The 13,631-nt window shown below is 44.4% G+C and overlaps 1 protein-coding gene across 1 annotated transcript in view; it reads left to right on the top strand.

Annotated features, from left to right (window-relative positions):
• FOXK1 (forkhead box K1) overlaps positions 1-13,631 on the top strand; it is a gene marked incomplete at its 3' end in the record, with an annotated part of 30,405 nt that overhangs the window by 16,585 nt on the left and 189 nt on the right. The window contains 5 exon segments of the mRNA XM_008945868.1: positions 8,105-8,261; positions 9,529-9,675; positions 11,415-11,608; positions 12,771-12,937; positions 13,510-13,631. The exon segment at positions 13,510-13,631 is cut by the window's right edge and continues 27 nt beyond it. Coding sequence (XP_008944116.1) covers positions 8,105-8,261; positions 9,529-9,675; positions 11,415-11,608; positions 12,771-12,937; positions 13,510-13,631 — 787 coding nt within the window.

Raw genomic sequence — 13,631 nt, 5'->3', positions numbered from 1 at the left:
CTCAGTAGATTCAGGGCATTGAAGTACTTGTGAAAAGCATGCGTAGTGTGGCTCAGTTCAGCTCTGCCTGTTGGGAGGTATAACTGACTCATCATTTCAGGAATGAAGGGACAGTCTTTTGGTACGTGGCTTTATGGTTCTGCAGCTTGCCTTTGGAGGATGCTCTTTGGGTGACACCAGTGATGTGAGGTTCCTTGCCCGTGCTACAAATGCTTACCTTTGCCTGGTTTTGTTCTAAGTCCACACCTATGTGAATGTAACACCATGTGTGTTGCAGTCTGGTCTCCAGAGTGGCTTGTGCTTGGGTTGTGGAGATCCATGGAGACAAGGTGTGTTGTAGGACCCTGGTCTCAAAGTCATGCTGAGTTAGAGTTTAGATTTACAGTGCTTAGTTTCCCTTTTATTATCTTTCAGTTGGTGTTAATGACCCTGTAGTAGTAACTTAACTCAGCTTTCCAAACATCATCTCTCTCCAGCACTGCCCCTCAGGGTTGGGGTTTTTTTAGTATTTATGAAAATGAAATTATTTCTCTGTACATACTTCCTGATCCTAAACAGCAATTACATTTGCACTGATATAATTTTTTTTAAAAAAGCTATGATAAAGAAATACCAAATGTGCTGTGGAGGTCAGGATTGTTACTCATTTTACAGCTGCTACTTCTGGCTTATCTCTGCACCAGAATGACTGGGCTTGAACACGTCTCCTTGTTTTGTTTTTTCACTAAAAGGCCATGGATGGTTAGCTCACATAGAGACTTCATCAGTTAAAAAAGCTTTGAGATGCAAGAGGAAGAGCCCTGTGAGAACCAGTGCTTGAGAAGTGTCTGAGGTGCTGTGCGTGTAGCTGAACTGGTGTATGTTTGTGTACAGACCTGAGTTTGTATTATAATTGTTAGTGTTTAATGTGCCTGCCCATGTTTGGCTGTTGCTATCTAGTTTATAGTGAAATTAATGATGTGTATAATGAAAGATCAGCTGGTATCTTTCTGCATCTTTTGGTTTATAAGCTTGATTAGTAAACCAGAAGATTTGAGCCGAATTACCATGATTTCATAAGCTATATACTTTAAACCATATTTCTTTTTTTCCTTATTTTCACTAGGCAAAATTAGTTCAGCAACATGCTGATAGTGGATTACTCAGAGGCCTGTGCTCCAGGAACTGCAGTTATCTTGGCTTAGCCACCAACTTGTTTTGTGGCCTTTAACAGGTCATTTAAATTCATTGTCTGATTTTTTTTTTTTTTTTAATGCATGTGCAGTAATTACTACTTTCCAAGAGTGTGTAGTAGATAAATTATGTATTGAGCTTTTAGTCTGTAAAGCATGACAGAGGAGTGTGTGTCTGAGCCGTGTTACAGTCTATGTGCAAATGCTGGCTGTGCTTGGATTCAGACTTGGCTTGGAATAAAGGAGTGCTTTTTAAGAGGCTCTAGACAGCTGTACAACAGTTTCAGAACACTTGAGATTTAATCTGAACTTGCACACTTCCTCTAAAGGTATGTAATGGGAAGCTGAATGAACCCTGACTTCAGTGGATGCATTCACTCACTGGAACAGGATTGCATAAATATTCCCTGTTCCATTTAATTCAGGCTTTCCTTCTTCCTCCAGCCCTCATAGCTGAAAAGCTGGTGAGGAGCTCCAAGGCAGGTTTTTTGCAGGCTCTTTTGCATTGTCTCAGTTACCCATAACTTCCTGCATTCACACAGCACATATGGCTCAGGTAACTCCCACAATTGGACAGACCAGTGATTATTGTTAATCACCCTTGTCTCCAAACCACAAGCCAGCCAGTGTGGTGCATATACATCAGGTAAGAGAAGTAACCATCTCTACTGGGCTTGGGAGTTCTTGGGAGTTCCTACGCGTGTTTGTTCAGGTAATGGCCCGTGTGCTGGAGATGTGCCGAGCCATGTGCTGGAGGAAAGGTTGCAGATGTCACAGCTACACCAGCACTTCCTCTTCCCTCATCAGCATAGAATGTTCACTCCATCCACGAGCAGAGTGAGCTCACTTCCTTTCAACAAGGGGGAACCACTGGAGCACAGACGAGTAACAGGAGTTTCAGCGTTTGTGGATAGCGAACTCTCTCACTGGGGCTTGTTCAACAGCTTTGGTTTTCTTCAGCATTAGGCAGGCAGAGTAGCTCTCAGATTTCTCCTTTCACTTCAAAATCCAGCTTAGTTTGTCAGTCTTACCACTTGTGATTGTTTCTGAAACCTGAAACGTGCAACATGCAAGGACTTGTCTTTCTTTGAATTACGATTCTGGGGCTAGGCTGGAGCAGGAGAGAGCAGCAGAGGATTCTCACCCATTATTGCTGATTGGTGTATCGTGGAAATGCTCGTTTCGCAAGCTGAGGTGCTGTACTTTGACCTGATTCTTGCTAATTGCATGTAAAAAGCGTCCTGTATCTTTTGGTGCCCCTTTTTGCAGGCTCATGAAATGAAATATAGGGGTGGTCTGAGTCTCTGTCTGTAGTTGTCACACGTAGGGCCACACACCTCCAATCTGGATTTAAGGGGGGGACTGGGGAAGATTTTGAGAAATGGGAATTCTTCCTTTGTACTCAAGAGGGGCTTAAAAAGATCTGCCTGTTGAGACAGGAATCTGTGTATTGGCAGTGTTGCCAAGGTTGTAACTCTTAACCCTGCTGTGTCTCTGGTACCTGCTTCATAAATGTCCACATCAGCATTTTTCAAAGGCAGCCTGTGTGCACACTGTATCTTAAACCACAAAGTTGAAGGGCTGGGGGGTTTTAAATTCTTTAGCAGTGCAGATTCCAAGTTGAGTGAGCAGTTTTATGTGGGGGATCCCAGGTAATCTTTCCTCTTTATCATAGAGAGGATAGGTGCTTTATCCATATTCCATCTTAAATTAAGCCTTCAGAGCTTGATCCTTACACGTGCCTTTCTTGCAGAAAAGAATGAAATTAAGCAACAGGGCAACTTTCCTCCATTCTCATACTGCCTCTCCTTCTGGGGAAATTGGCACTGGAGATTGGGAGTGTTTCTGTTCCCAGCTTGCTCATAGACTTGTAATATGACCATAAATAAATCATTTAACCACTTGGTGCTTCACTTTTATTCCCCCCCACCCCCATCTGTAAAATGTGCCTAGTATTGAGAGCCTGGAGATTTTTACATAGGAATCTCTATACGTGCACAGGCAACTGATCCCTCTAGCCCAATATTCTGCCTCAGACGGGTGTCTTTGGAGTAGTGTAAGAGCACATTAAATACAGAGTGATGCTGACTTACATGCAGTGTGCCTCCACCATTTTCTTGGATCTGGAGCAGGGACTTCCTGACCATCTGTCTAATAAAACCCCTGCTGGATTCCCTGTCTTCCTCCTTTCCCCAAGAACTTGTATAATGGCCTTTAGCGTTCACACAGGCTCTCAGTATCAGCCCTGCCTCACAGCATGTTCCTCAGTGTAACTACAAATGTAGAAGCACCTTTTGTTTGGGACGTGCTCTTTAATCTCACTTTGTGTTCACCATCTCTTCTACTGCAAGAGACCAGGAGCCAAACACCTCCTGTTGGCTTTGTTTTTATAGGCTCTGTCACCTTGCACCTCAGCTTCTGTCTTAAACAATTTGTTTCCTGTATGGAATCCGTTCCACATGTCTGATCATCCTAGTTACCCCTGTCAGTACCTTTTCTGGATCTGTTGCATCCTTCTTTTTTCTTTGAAATTAGAGGAGACAAGCAGTGCAATGTCTTGGGTGTGGACACACCACACACAGTGGTACATCCTAGTCTTACACTCTGGTTCTTTAGTTAAAACAAACTGATTTGGGGCATTCCAGCAGAAATGCAGTAAGTTGTATGTATTCTCCAATAGCTGACCTTTAAAGATTTAATTGTTGCTAGGTATTGCTGTGAACTTAAAGGCCAGATGCTTGCTGGCAGGAGTTGAAAGTGAATGGTGATGCTACAAAGACTTGTTACGTTCTCAGTAGCCAGAAATTAAACCCTGTGTTTAAAACGTTCTGCCCGTTACATGGGTGAATGTGTTGCAGAATGCTCAGCCCTCATCTTTCTGGCCTTCCAGCTGAAGAAGGGTTAAGTATTAAATGGAAAACATGCTGCAGAGGGCTGATGTGATTCAGCACGTGGTTGTAGTCTGGTTCTGAAGCCGAGTCTCGGCGAGGTGTTTGCGGAACTGCGGTTCAATGCCTGCCTGCAGTCAGTGTTTCAAGCTGAGGTGCTGAATCCTCAGTGGATATCAAAGAGCTCTGGGACTTGGGGCAGTAACCATGGTGCCACGAGATTAAGACTGTGGGTAACTGGCTGGTTTACATGCTCTGTGTGTCTTTCAACAGTGTGAAGCGCTTGCTTACTCTCCAAAATTTTCTCCTCTGTAACAGGCAAGCTTAACCCAAGTTAGCTTGGATTGCTTGTAAGCTGAGGTTGCCTGCATGGACAGTAAGCGTGGGTCACAGCAGTGTGTCAGGATGGCCAAGAGCTGGCTGAGATTGCAAACCTAGCTATGCCTCAGGAAAAGGTTATAGTATTAAAATGGATCAAGTTATTGCCAAGGATCGATGCAACATGAACATCCAGCAAATTGTAATCGCTGTGCCCACACTTGATTTTTGGTTTATAGCACAGACAGGTGTTTGTAGGCAAAAGCATTTTTGTTCCATAATATTTTTAAAGTGGGGGGTGTGTGCATGCAAGCATCCCCAGCTCTGGGTGGCGAGGAGAATTCCAGGAACTTTAGGAAACTGATGTCACTTCATTGTGTTTGCTTGTTTTCTTTTGACTGCACTAATGTTTAATTTTAACTTAACCCTCAGAGGGTTATTTTTAGTAAAACTGTTTCTTCACTCCTTCTGTCCCATGTGGGGAGGGGGAGGAAACAACAGATTGTGTCTCCTTGTTTTTTCCAGTAGTCAGCTCTTTCTCCCTTCCTTCTGAAGAGCTCTCTGATGATTGACTGGGAGCTCAAACACTTAGCAGCATGTGCTGCCCTGTCTCTTTGCATGGAGCAGCTAGTAGTTCTCACTGTTTGTTCTGTACCTGTGTCTCTTGAATAGCTCGTTGACCCAGGCTGAAAGGGAGCAGGTCTGCCTGGACAGAAGTGCTCTCTTCTGGTGAAAGATTAATACCTCTGCCAAACCTTCAGCTTCTGCTGTGGCTCTCTCGGGAGACAGATGCTTATTTAGGGGACTATGGTGTTTAGTGACTGTCTGCTGGGAGAGGCTGGCTTTTCTAAAAGGTAGCAACACTTAAGGTTGGAGGTGCTTTATCACAGACCTGCAGGGTAAGGGTTTCTCCATTTTGTTTTCTTGGGTTTTTTTGGGTTTTGCTTGCTTGGGTTTTTTTTCATAGCAAGAGATCATACTTAAAACTCATTATCAGCCTCAGAAGCTAAAATTTGAACAGCAAAAACTGGCCTGCTTGCTCTGCTGGTCTGGAAGAAACAAATCAATTCTTCTATCTGAACAGCATGGGACAAGCTTTGAAGCCATATTTGGTTTATTTTATTTTTTTATTTTTAAAAAGGCAAAGAAATGGAGCTCTGTGCACAGCATGAATTTACTGGAGAACTTTTCCATATCTTTGACCTGAGTTTTGGCTGCTGTCTCTGTGCTTTGCTGTTCATCTATTTCTGCAGATGAAGAACAAAATCAGAAAACTGTTTCATCCTGTTCCACCCCTAGTCCGTGTGCTACAATAATTGCTGGAGTGCCAAACACGAAGATAAAAAGAATTGCTGTGTTTTTGGTTTGTCATTGTTTCATGTATGAAAATGGCTTTCATTTGTAATTATCTACACATTATAAGAAGTGCCTATGTGGAGAAGCTATTGAAAAACGACAGTGGAATAATTAAATTCACACCAGCTCCCCATGTGAATACGACGACATCAAGGGTGTTTGCTGTGGTTTAGCATTATCTGCTTCCAATGCGGGCTCAAAGCGTGGAATAGCCCACTTTGATTTGTTTTCCTGCACAAACAGGTCTCTGCTTTTTGAAAGGCTGGGTAAGAAATGCCTTCATCTCTGGCAAAGGCAGATTTATACATAGGGGCTCATCAACATTCACACCTTGCACCTCCTGAAAGCTTCACCTCCTGCTGCACTGGTGACCAGCATCACCCCTTAATGCCAAGGACTATTGCTGGGTGCTGAAAGGGTTGTTACCAGCTGCTGGTGACTCTTTGCATGGCTGCACGGAGGTGGGCGAGGTTGGGTTTCCTGTTGCAAGGGTTTGTTGTGGCTGAATTATTTCTGCTGCCTTTTCCCTCTCCTCCATTCTGCCCCCTCATTCACTTTTAACAGAAACCAGTCTCGGTTGTGCTGAGCTCAGCACTGCAGCCATTTGCAAAGACAGCTCAAGGAGAAGCAGCATTTCTCACTCCACAGGCTGGGCTGTGGCAGGAAACGGTCATTCCTTAGGCTCTCAGATGGCTTGTGCACTGAAGGGCTTGCCCATGGAGCAAACAAGGGTTCTTGGACTGTTTCTGTCAGCATGTGTGGGAAGCTATTTAGCCAGTCACCTTTTTGAGGAAGGGACTATGTTCTGTGTCTTGTTGTGCAGCGTTTAGCACAGTGCTCTGATGAGCATCAGTTACTGCATTTATTTGTGTCAGGGTTGGAACTGCTGCTGTGGGGCATTTGACTGGGAGGAGGATTGTTTGTGTCGGTTTTACTGAGTTCTAGTTCCCAGCTGTAGGCTTCAATTTGCATCTTTTCATACAATTTGAAGTGCTTGTTTTGCTATGTAAATCATCTGTGTATTGTTTTGCTTTCTTGTTTGCTGTTTCTCCTCTCTTATGCAGAAGACACAGGTAATGCTGGGATTTGGCTGTCACCCTGCTCCAGCATCACACCCCTTGCTGCTGGACAGCACAGATCTGAGGAGAGACAGAAAAAAGGGAATGTCAGATTCCCAGACTCATCCCTCTCCTCTCATCCTTCCAACCCCGCAAATCAAGGGTGACAAGCCTTTCTGATTAGTTCTCATCTTGCAGCACTCAATTCTGTGTGTCTGAGTGGTGCTGCAAATTATAGCCACCTTTTATTTGTTTGTAGCTTTCGATCAGCTTTAGCAGGGCTGTCCTGCTCGGTAGCTGCTCCTGTAATGCCATCTTGTGGTGGCCCTGGATTCCCAATGTGCCTCTCTCCGGGCTGGCCAAAGCTGATGAGTGAGCTGCCTTGTGTTGTGTACCAGCGACTGCAGCTCCCTTCTGTTGGCTGCATTTGCGTGCTGATGAACCAAGGGAATGTCTGTCTCTAGCTGTGTGGCACTGATCAGGGTGGGACCCTTCATCAGGGAGTGGAGTGATAGGATGAGGGGTAAGAGTTTTAAACTGGAAGAGGGTAGATTTGGATAAGATACAGGGAAGGAATTCTTTACTGTGAAGGTGGTGAGGCACTGGCACAGGTTGCCTGGAGAACTTGTAGATGCCTCATCCCTGGAAGTGTTCAAGGCCAGGTTGGATGGGGCTTTGAGCAACCTGACCTAGTGGGAGGTGACCCTGCCCATGGCAGGGGGTTGGAACTAGATGGGCCATAAGATCCCTTTCAGCCAAAACATTGTGTGCTTCTGTGATCTTCTCAAGCTCAGGTGTTGTGTTAGACAGGGACCTTCATGGCAGATGCCTGCATTGGGTGCTTTAACTTTATGATACTGAGAGAACGTAGAATTTGTCTGAAGGATTGATTAAATATTCTCCGTGTTATGAGAGTGGTGTGCTGTTCCTTCACAAGTTGTAACAACAACCTGTGCATTTAGTGAAGTGTTCATCCCTGATACAGTGTGTGTTGAAGTCCCACACTGGTTTGTGTGCTTCTCTAAGCACAGAAGAGCCGTTTAATACATGGAGACTCTGCTGCCTTGTGACTGCAGAAGGTGTGGGGAGTGTGCGTGTCAGGATTTTGTAGAAATTGCAATTTTATCTTTTTTTTTTTTTCTCCCCTTCAGCCTGTCTAGTCTTTGGATAAGCCACAGGAGCAAAAATAAGTCCAGTTGCATATCTGCTTCTCGGTGACTTGGGAGCTTTACTGTACTTTGGAGAGTAAGAACTGTATGTCTTGTTAATAAATGAAGCACTGACTAACTGTATTTCCTTTTTGCCTCTCCAGTGTTCCCAACTCTTGCCCGGCCAGTCCCCGTGGTGCTGGATCCTCAGGATATCGTTTTGTTCACAACATTACCTCGGATCTGCAGCTGGCAGCAGAGTACGCCGCCAAAGCCGCGTCAGAGCAGCAGGCAGACGCATCTGGCGGGGACAGCCCAAAGGTTCAGAGAAACATTACTTACCCAGCAGTGCTCACTGGGAGGCTTATTAAGACCTGGCAATTTATGGCCAGTGCTGGATAGAGTTAAAAGGAGTCTAAGAATACCCTGGCCATAAGGACACTGCATACAGTGTCCTCCAGGGTTCTGAGACCATGCCTTCGAACCGGCGTCTTTTTAGTGGTAGATAATGAACCCACTTGCTTAGCTGCCCAGAGTGTATTCACTAAAATGTTTAATTTAAGATAATTTTTTTGCTCATTTGATAAATCAAGAACCCATAAAGAGGTGCATTAAAATTCAGAATCTTGTTTGCTCCTCTTAATTAATGGATTTTTGCAAAACACTGTTGGAGAAAGGGGAAGCAAGGAAAGAAACCAGATCCTTGCCATGAGAAATCTGTAGTCTGACTTGAAAACAAACACAAGAGGCCTGTCAAGCAAGTGGTAAATGAAGAGAGTAGCAAATGGAATTTAGATTAAAAAGTAACGTAGTTATAATGATAAAATTTAATTTTATTGTGCTGATCTTCAGATCAAAGTTAAAGGTCTAGATCCGAAAACCACCTGATTTGGGATTGGGTGGAGGAGCACAATACTAGATGGCTTTATTTTGTAGATTGAATTCTCCCTTGAGACAAGAAGGGCTGTTCTTGGTGGTGTAATATGAAGAGCTGGGAATATGAGATCTGGCAAACAAATTAAAGTTCCTAGAATGAAACAAATCCTGCTGGAGAGGGGAAGGGACGGGATCAAGTTTCATACAGGGCTTGTTGCTGGGAGGAGACCTGATAGCTTACTTGCATGAAAGCTTCCTAACAAAGTCTAGTAGCTGGGCAGAACTGCAGGCCTTAGCTTCAGGAACACTGAAACAGTGTTTGTACCCTACATCTCTAACCCTTTGCCTTCCATTGCTTGTCCTGATCCTGTTCCTGGTGTAAGTGCATGTGGTAAATTCAGTGGGGAATAGAATCAGATTAAAGTTAGGAGGTTTGTGTGTTTGTAGGGAGAGAGAAGGAGATAGTTTAATCTGGCCGAGTCCTATAGGCCTGTTTGCACATAAATGCTCATGCTAAATTGGGAGATGGCAGTAATAAAGCCGGAGTGAAGGGAAGAGGGGGATGCTGCTCTTGGTTGCCCCTGGTGCTCCCTTAGCATCTGTGAAAACCACAGCCTAAGGTGGTGGGGTTTTTTTCAGTTTGGGTTGTTGGTATGCTCTACACCAGTAATCCTTTATTAGTGACTAAATTTCCTTTTTTTTTCCCCCTTAGGATGAGTCCAAGCCACCCTATTCTTATGCACAGCTAATTGTGCAGGCTATATCTTCAGCACAGGACAGGCAATTAACACTAAGTGGGATCTATGCCCACATTACCAAGCATTATCCATATTACAGGACTGCTGACAAAGGCTGGCAGGTGAGTTCTTGACACTGACAAGCTTTTAAAGTACTCTGACAGGGTTTATCCACTTTGAAACGTGTTTATTAAAGATTTGGGCCACTGGGAATAGAGCTGCTTTGACTATTCCCAGAGTGAATTTGTTTAACGTAAGCTAACTAGTTTGTTTGTGGGTAATTAGTATTTTTTAAATACTTTCTAGTGTAATGTAAGGTGTTACTGTTGGGCTCTCTGATTTCTGAAACCCTTCTAATGCTGTAGTCATGTGTCTTTCATTTTTTTTTGGTTTTTATTCTATTGTTCATTCCTCTACCCAGTTACTTGCCTGAATCTTTCTTCATCCTTCACCCTGTTTGGCATGATCCGTCCAAGCAGATCTTGTCCAGCCTAAAACTAAACTCCCAGTTTTTAATCATAACACCTCAAATCATCACAGATATTTTTTTGTTTTTTTGTTTTCCCATTATATCAACTGTATTGTCCAAGTTCCAGTTCACAAGTTTTGAATCTCAGAATGGAAACTTGGGAAACTTTGAGTCTGTGGTATTAAAGGAAACCTGACCAGCTTCGTAGGAGAGTTTGGATGTAGTTAACACATGCTAAATCAAGCTTAAATGTTCACTTGAGGGCTGCTTTCAAAGTCCCAGAAAACTCAGCTCCACCTGCTTTCAGGCTTTTTCTTGGCATCACACCTCTGAAATGGGTGTTGTCATTTGAATATAATACACTAATGCAGCTGGAAAGACTCTTGCAGCTGCTGATTTCAGTGTGTTCAGCTGGCAGGAGCAGTACTGCTTGGTGCACTTTGAGTACAGTTGGAATAAATACATTTCTGCCTCCCTGGCTTTTCCCTGCAGTTGTAATTAATTGTGGAATTCACTTCCTGCCTTAACCTGCTCAGCAGAATTGTGCTTTGCGTCCTGCTTCAAAGAGAGCTGCATTTCAGTGGAGGGTGAAGTTGCCTTTTCTCCTCCCCTACCAGTGGCATTGTAAGGTTTCAGTCCTGAAGAGCTTGTCTAAAGCTGCCACAAAAGCTCTTGTTTGGTTTTAAAAATGGAAGAGGAATGAGCTTGTGCACACGTGGGCTCCCTGAGCCTTTCCCCTGGCCCAAAAGGCAGCGCTGGGCCCAGGGAGAGGTGGCTTTGGCAAGGAAAAGGATAAATGGTCCTGTCAGCCTCTGGAGAGCTGCACAGTGCAGACTGGTGGCACACTGATAATGGATTCTTCTCAGAGACAGCTGTCTGAGGGCATGTTGGCTGGCTTGCATTATGATTACTGTGAGATGCAGTGTCCTTTAGGGCATGTTTGGGCACCTCAGTGATTGTTTGGCAGGTAAGCAGTTAGCACAGGCTCAGGCAATTTTTTCCGCTTGCCTAGAATAAAACCTGTCTTTTGAGAGAGTTCTGATGTGGTTTACAGTGATTTCCCCCTGCCTCAGCAAAAGCTCTGCTTTCATTGCTTTCCATGGCAAAGTCACTGCACTGCCTGGCTCCAGATGTGTTTAAGTGATGGTGCAGTACCAAGCAAACCTGTCTTTCAGCATCATTAGTAAAACTCTGACACGTTTCCCCAGGTTTTCTCTCGCAGTTCTCCTGCTGGCTTTGGAGCTGTGTGAGCTGAGTGACTTGTTCCTGTGTTCAGCACTCATTCTGGCAGTGTGGATTTTATTTTTTCCAAGCTGCGTGGCGAAACCCATTTGTCTTTGTTGGAAACTTCCTCATGGCAAAATAATCATCTCATTCCTCTGCTTCCTGCAGAATTCCATTCGGCACAACCTCTCCTTGAACCGTTACTTTATTAAAGTCCCACGCTCCCAGGAGGAGCCTGGAAAAGGCTCCTTTTGGCGAATTGACCCTGCTTCTGAAGCCAAACTAGTAGAGCAAGCATTTAGAAAACGAAGGCAAAGAGGAGTGTCCTGCTTCCGAACACCTTTTGGGCCTCTCTCCTCCAGGTAACTTCAGCTTCCTCTAATCTCTGTGCCAAACTCATATACAAAGAAAACAAACAAACTTCTCCTGAAGTACACTAAGCAAGCTTTACTTCTGTTGATAGTTTGAGAGGTAATATAGTTAGATAGTCCTGAGGCATAACCTGAAAATTGTTCTGACTTCTTAAGTGTTTTCAAAAAAAATCCAGAACCAACCTACAAAAATGCATCAAATAAAATGTCTATTTTGGCACCATTTCAAAGAAATTCAAAGCAGTTATCACTGGTGTAAGTGTTTTCAGATGCCAGTCTCTCATTTCAGGAAGGTTGTGTTTAGATGTGGATTAGACCATAGTGGGAATAACTTTTGTGGTATTCAAAGCACGCTCCTATAGGGAAGCTCAGGTTGATTGTGGTTGCCAGGAGTGGAGCAATGGGGGGAGTGTTCTGTAGAGCTGCTGCAGTGTGGGGGATAACTGCAGAAGAGGAGCTGGGTGCAGTGACAGCTTCCTCTGAGCCCTGTAGCTGTGAGGAGCACACTTCTGATTCAACACTAGTTGGAGCAATTACATATAATGTTCCTCCCACACCTTTTCTTTTCTGCCTGTTATAATGGAGAGGGAAACAGGAGGAGAGGTTTTCAGCTGAGCAGCTTCTCTACCTCGATTGTCATTAAAGAAATGTTTAATTATTCATGTGTTTGGCCATGTGGGATCAGAGGTTGGAACCAAGTGGCTGGGGAGGGAGGCAACCAGGAGAAGGTGGAGCAACTGCTCTGTAAGCATACCTGGGGCCAGACACTTGCATCTCTGTTGCATATTTCTTCCTCTTCCCATTACTCTCAAACACTGACTAAAGTCCTTTAAGAATGGCCTGAAATTTTAACACCAAATATGAGGTACTTGCAGCTTCTCTGTCAGAAGTGGGTCTTAAACCAAAATGTTAACAGTACTCTGAAGGCTCCAGCTCCCTTCAGCAAGGAGTAGATGATGGTACTTGGTGGCAGAGTGTTTGTGAGATTACTCTGTAACTTTCAACTCTTCCCAGCAAGACTATAGTGGGTGCTGTGGAAAAAAGGCTGTTCTTCTGTTAGAGACTCTTGTACTGGAGATAACGTTTGGTCTCTGCTGTTGTCTTGTGGTCAAAATGCATCTACCCTTGCCAACACTATGTTCTGGTGTTTCAGGAGTGCTCCTGCCTCCCCTACTCACCCTGGCCTGCTGTCCCCTCACTCTAGTGGCCTACAGACTCCAGAGTGCCTGTCCCGGGAGGGCTCACCCATTCCACACGACCATGACTTTGGCTCAAAGTTAGCCTCAGTTCCAGAGTATCGGTATTCACAGAGTGCACCTGGTGAGTAGCTCTTGTTCCACAGAGGTGACTGTTCAACTGCACCAAGTGCCACACCGAGGACACCACAGGAATGCTTCTGCCAGTGTGCTACAGGAGGATCTAGGTCTCTTTCCACTCTGTTGTTAGAGACTGAGGATGCATATGCAACTCCAGACTCTTTCTTGCTAGCCTTTGGATGAGGGGGCAGGAGATAAAGGAGTGTGTAGAAACACATGAACTTATCTTGAACTAGGTGTTCAAGAACTGTCTAAAGAACTGACAGCAGAGTAACCATGGCAGTGTGTAGCTCTCACACTGATCTGTCAAGTTGGAAGGTAAAGCTCATTAAGTAAAGCTTCATTTCTTTTGTCCTTATTGTGGCTTTTGATCACAGAAATGTGCTCAGATGGCGAGTAAGGTTTTTGTTAGGAAAGAGAAGGCTGAAGGTGGTATTTATGCAGCCTGAGCTTTTTACTCCCTAGTCCCACTACTGCCCATGACTGAATATTGCAGGTTCAAGTGCATATATAAATGAATGGAGGCCTTTTTGCTTCTCCTGTTAATGTATACTGTATATTCTCTCTTCTGTTTAGGCTCTCCAGTGAGTGCCCAGCCGGTGATCATGGCTGTTCCTCCCCGACCATCTACTCTGGTGGCAAAGCCAGTGGCATACATGCCAGCATCAATAGTGACTTCCCAACAGCCTTCGTGCCAC

The sequence above is a fragment of the Merops nubicus genome, unplaced genomic scaffold (assembly GCF_000691845.1).
Source record: "Merops nubicus isolate BGI_N331 unplaced genomic scaffold, ASM69184v1 scaffold14910, whole genome shotgun sequence".
NCBI classification, from domain to species: domain Eukaryota; kingdom Metazoa; phylum Chordata; class Aves; order Coraciiformes; family Meropidae; genus Merops; species Merops nubicus.
Note: the sequence above shows the minus strand (reverse complement) of the source record. Positions and strands in the feature narration are given on the sequence as shown.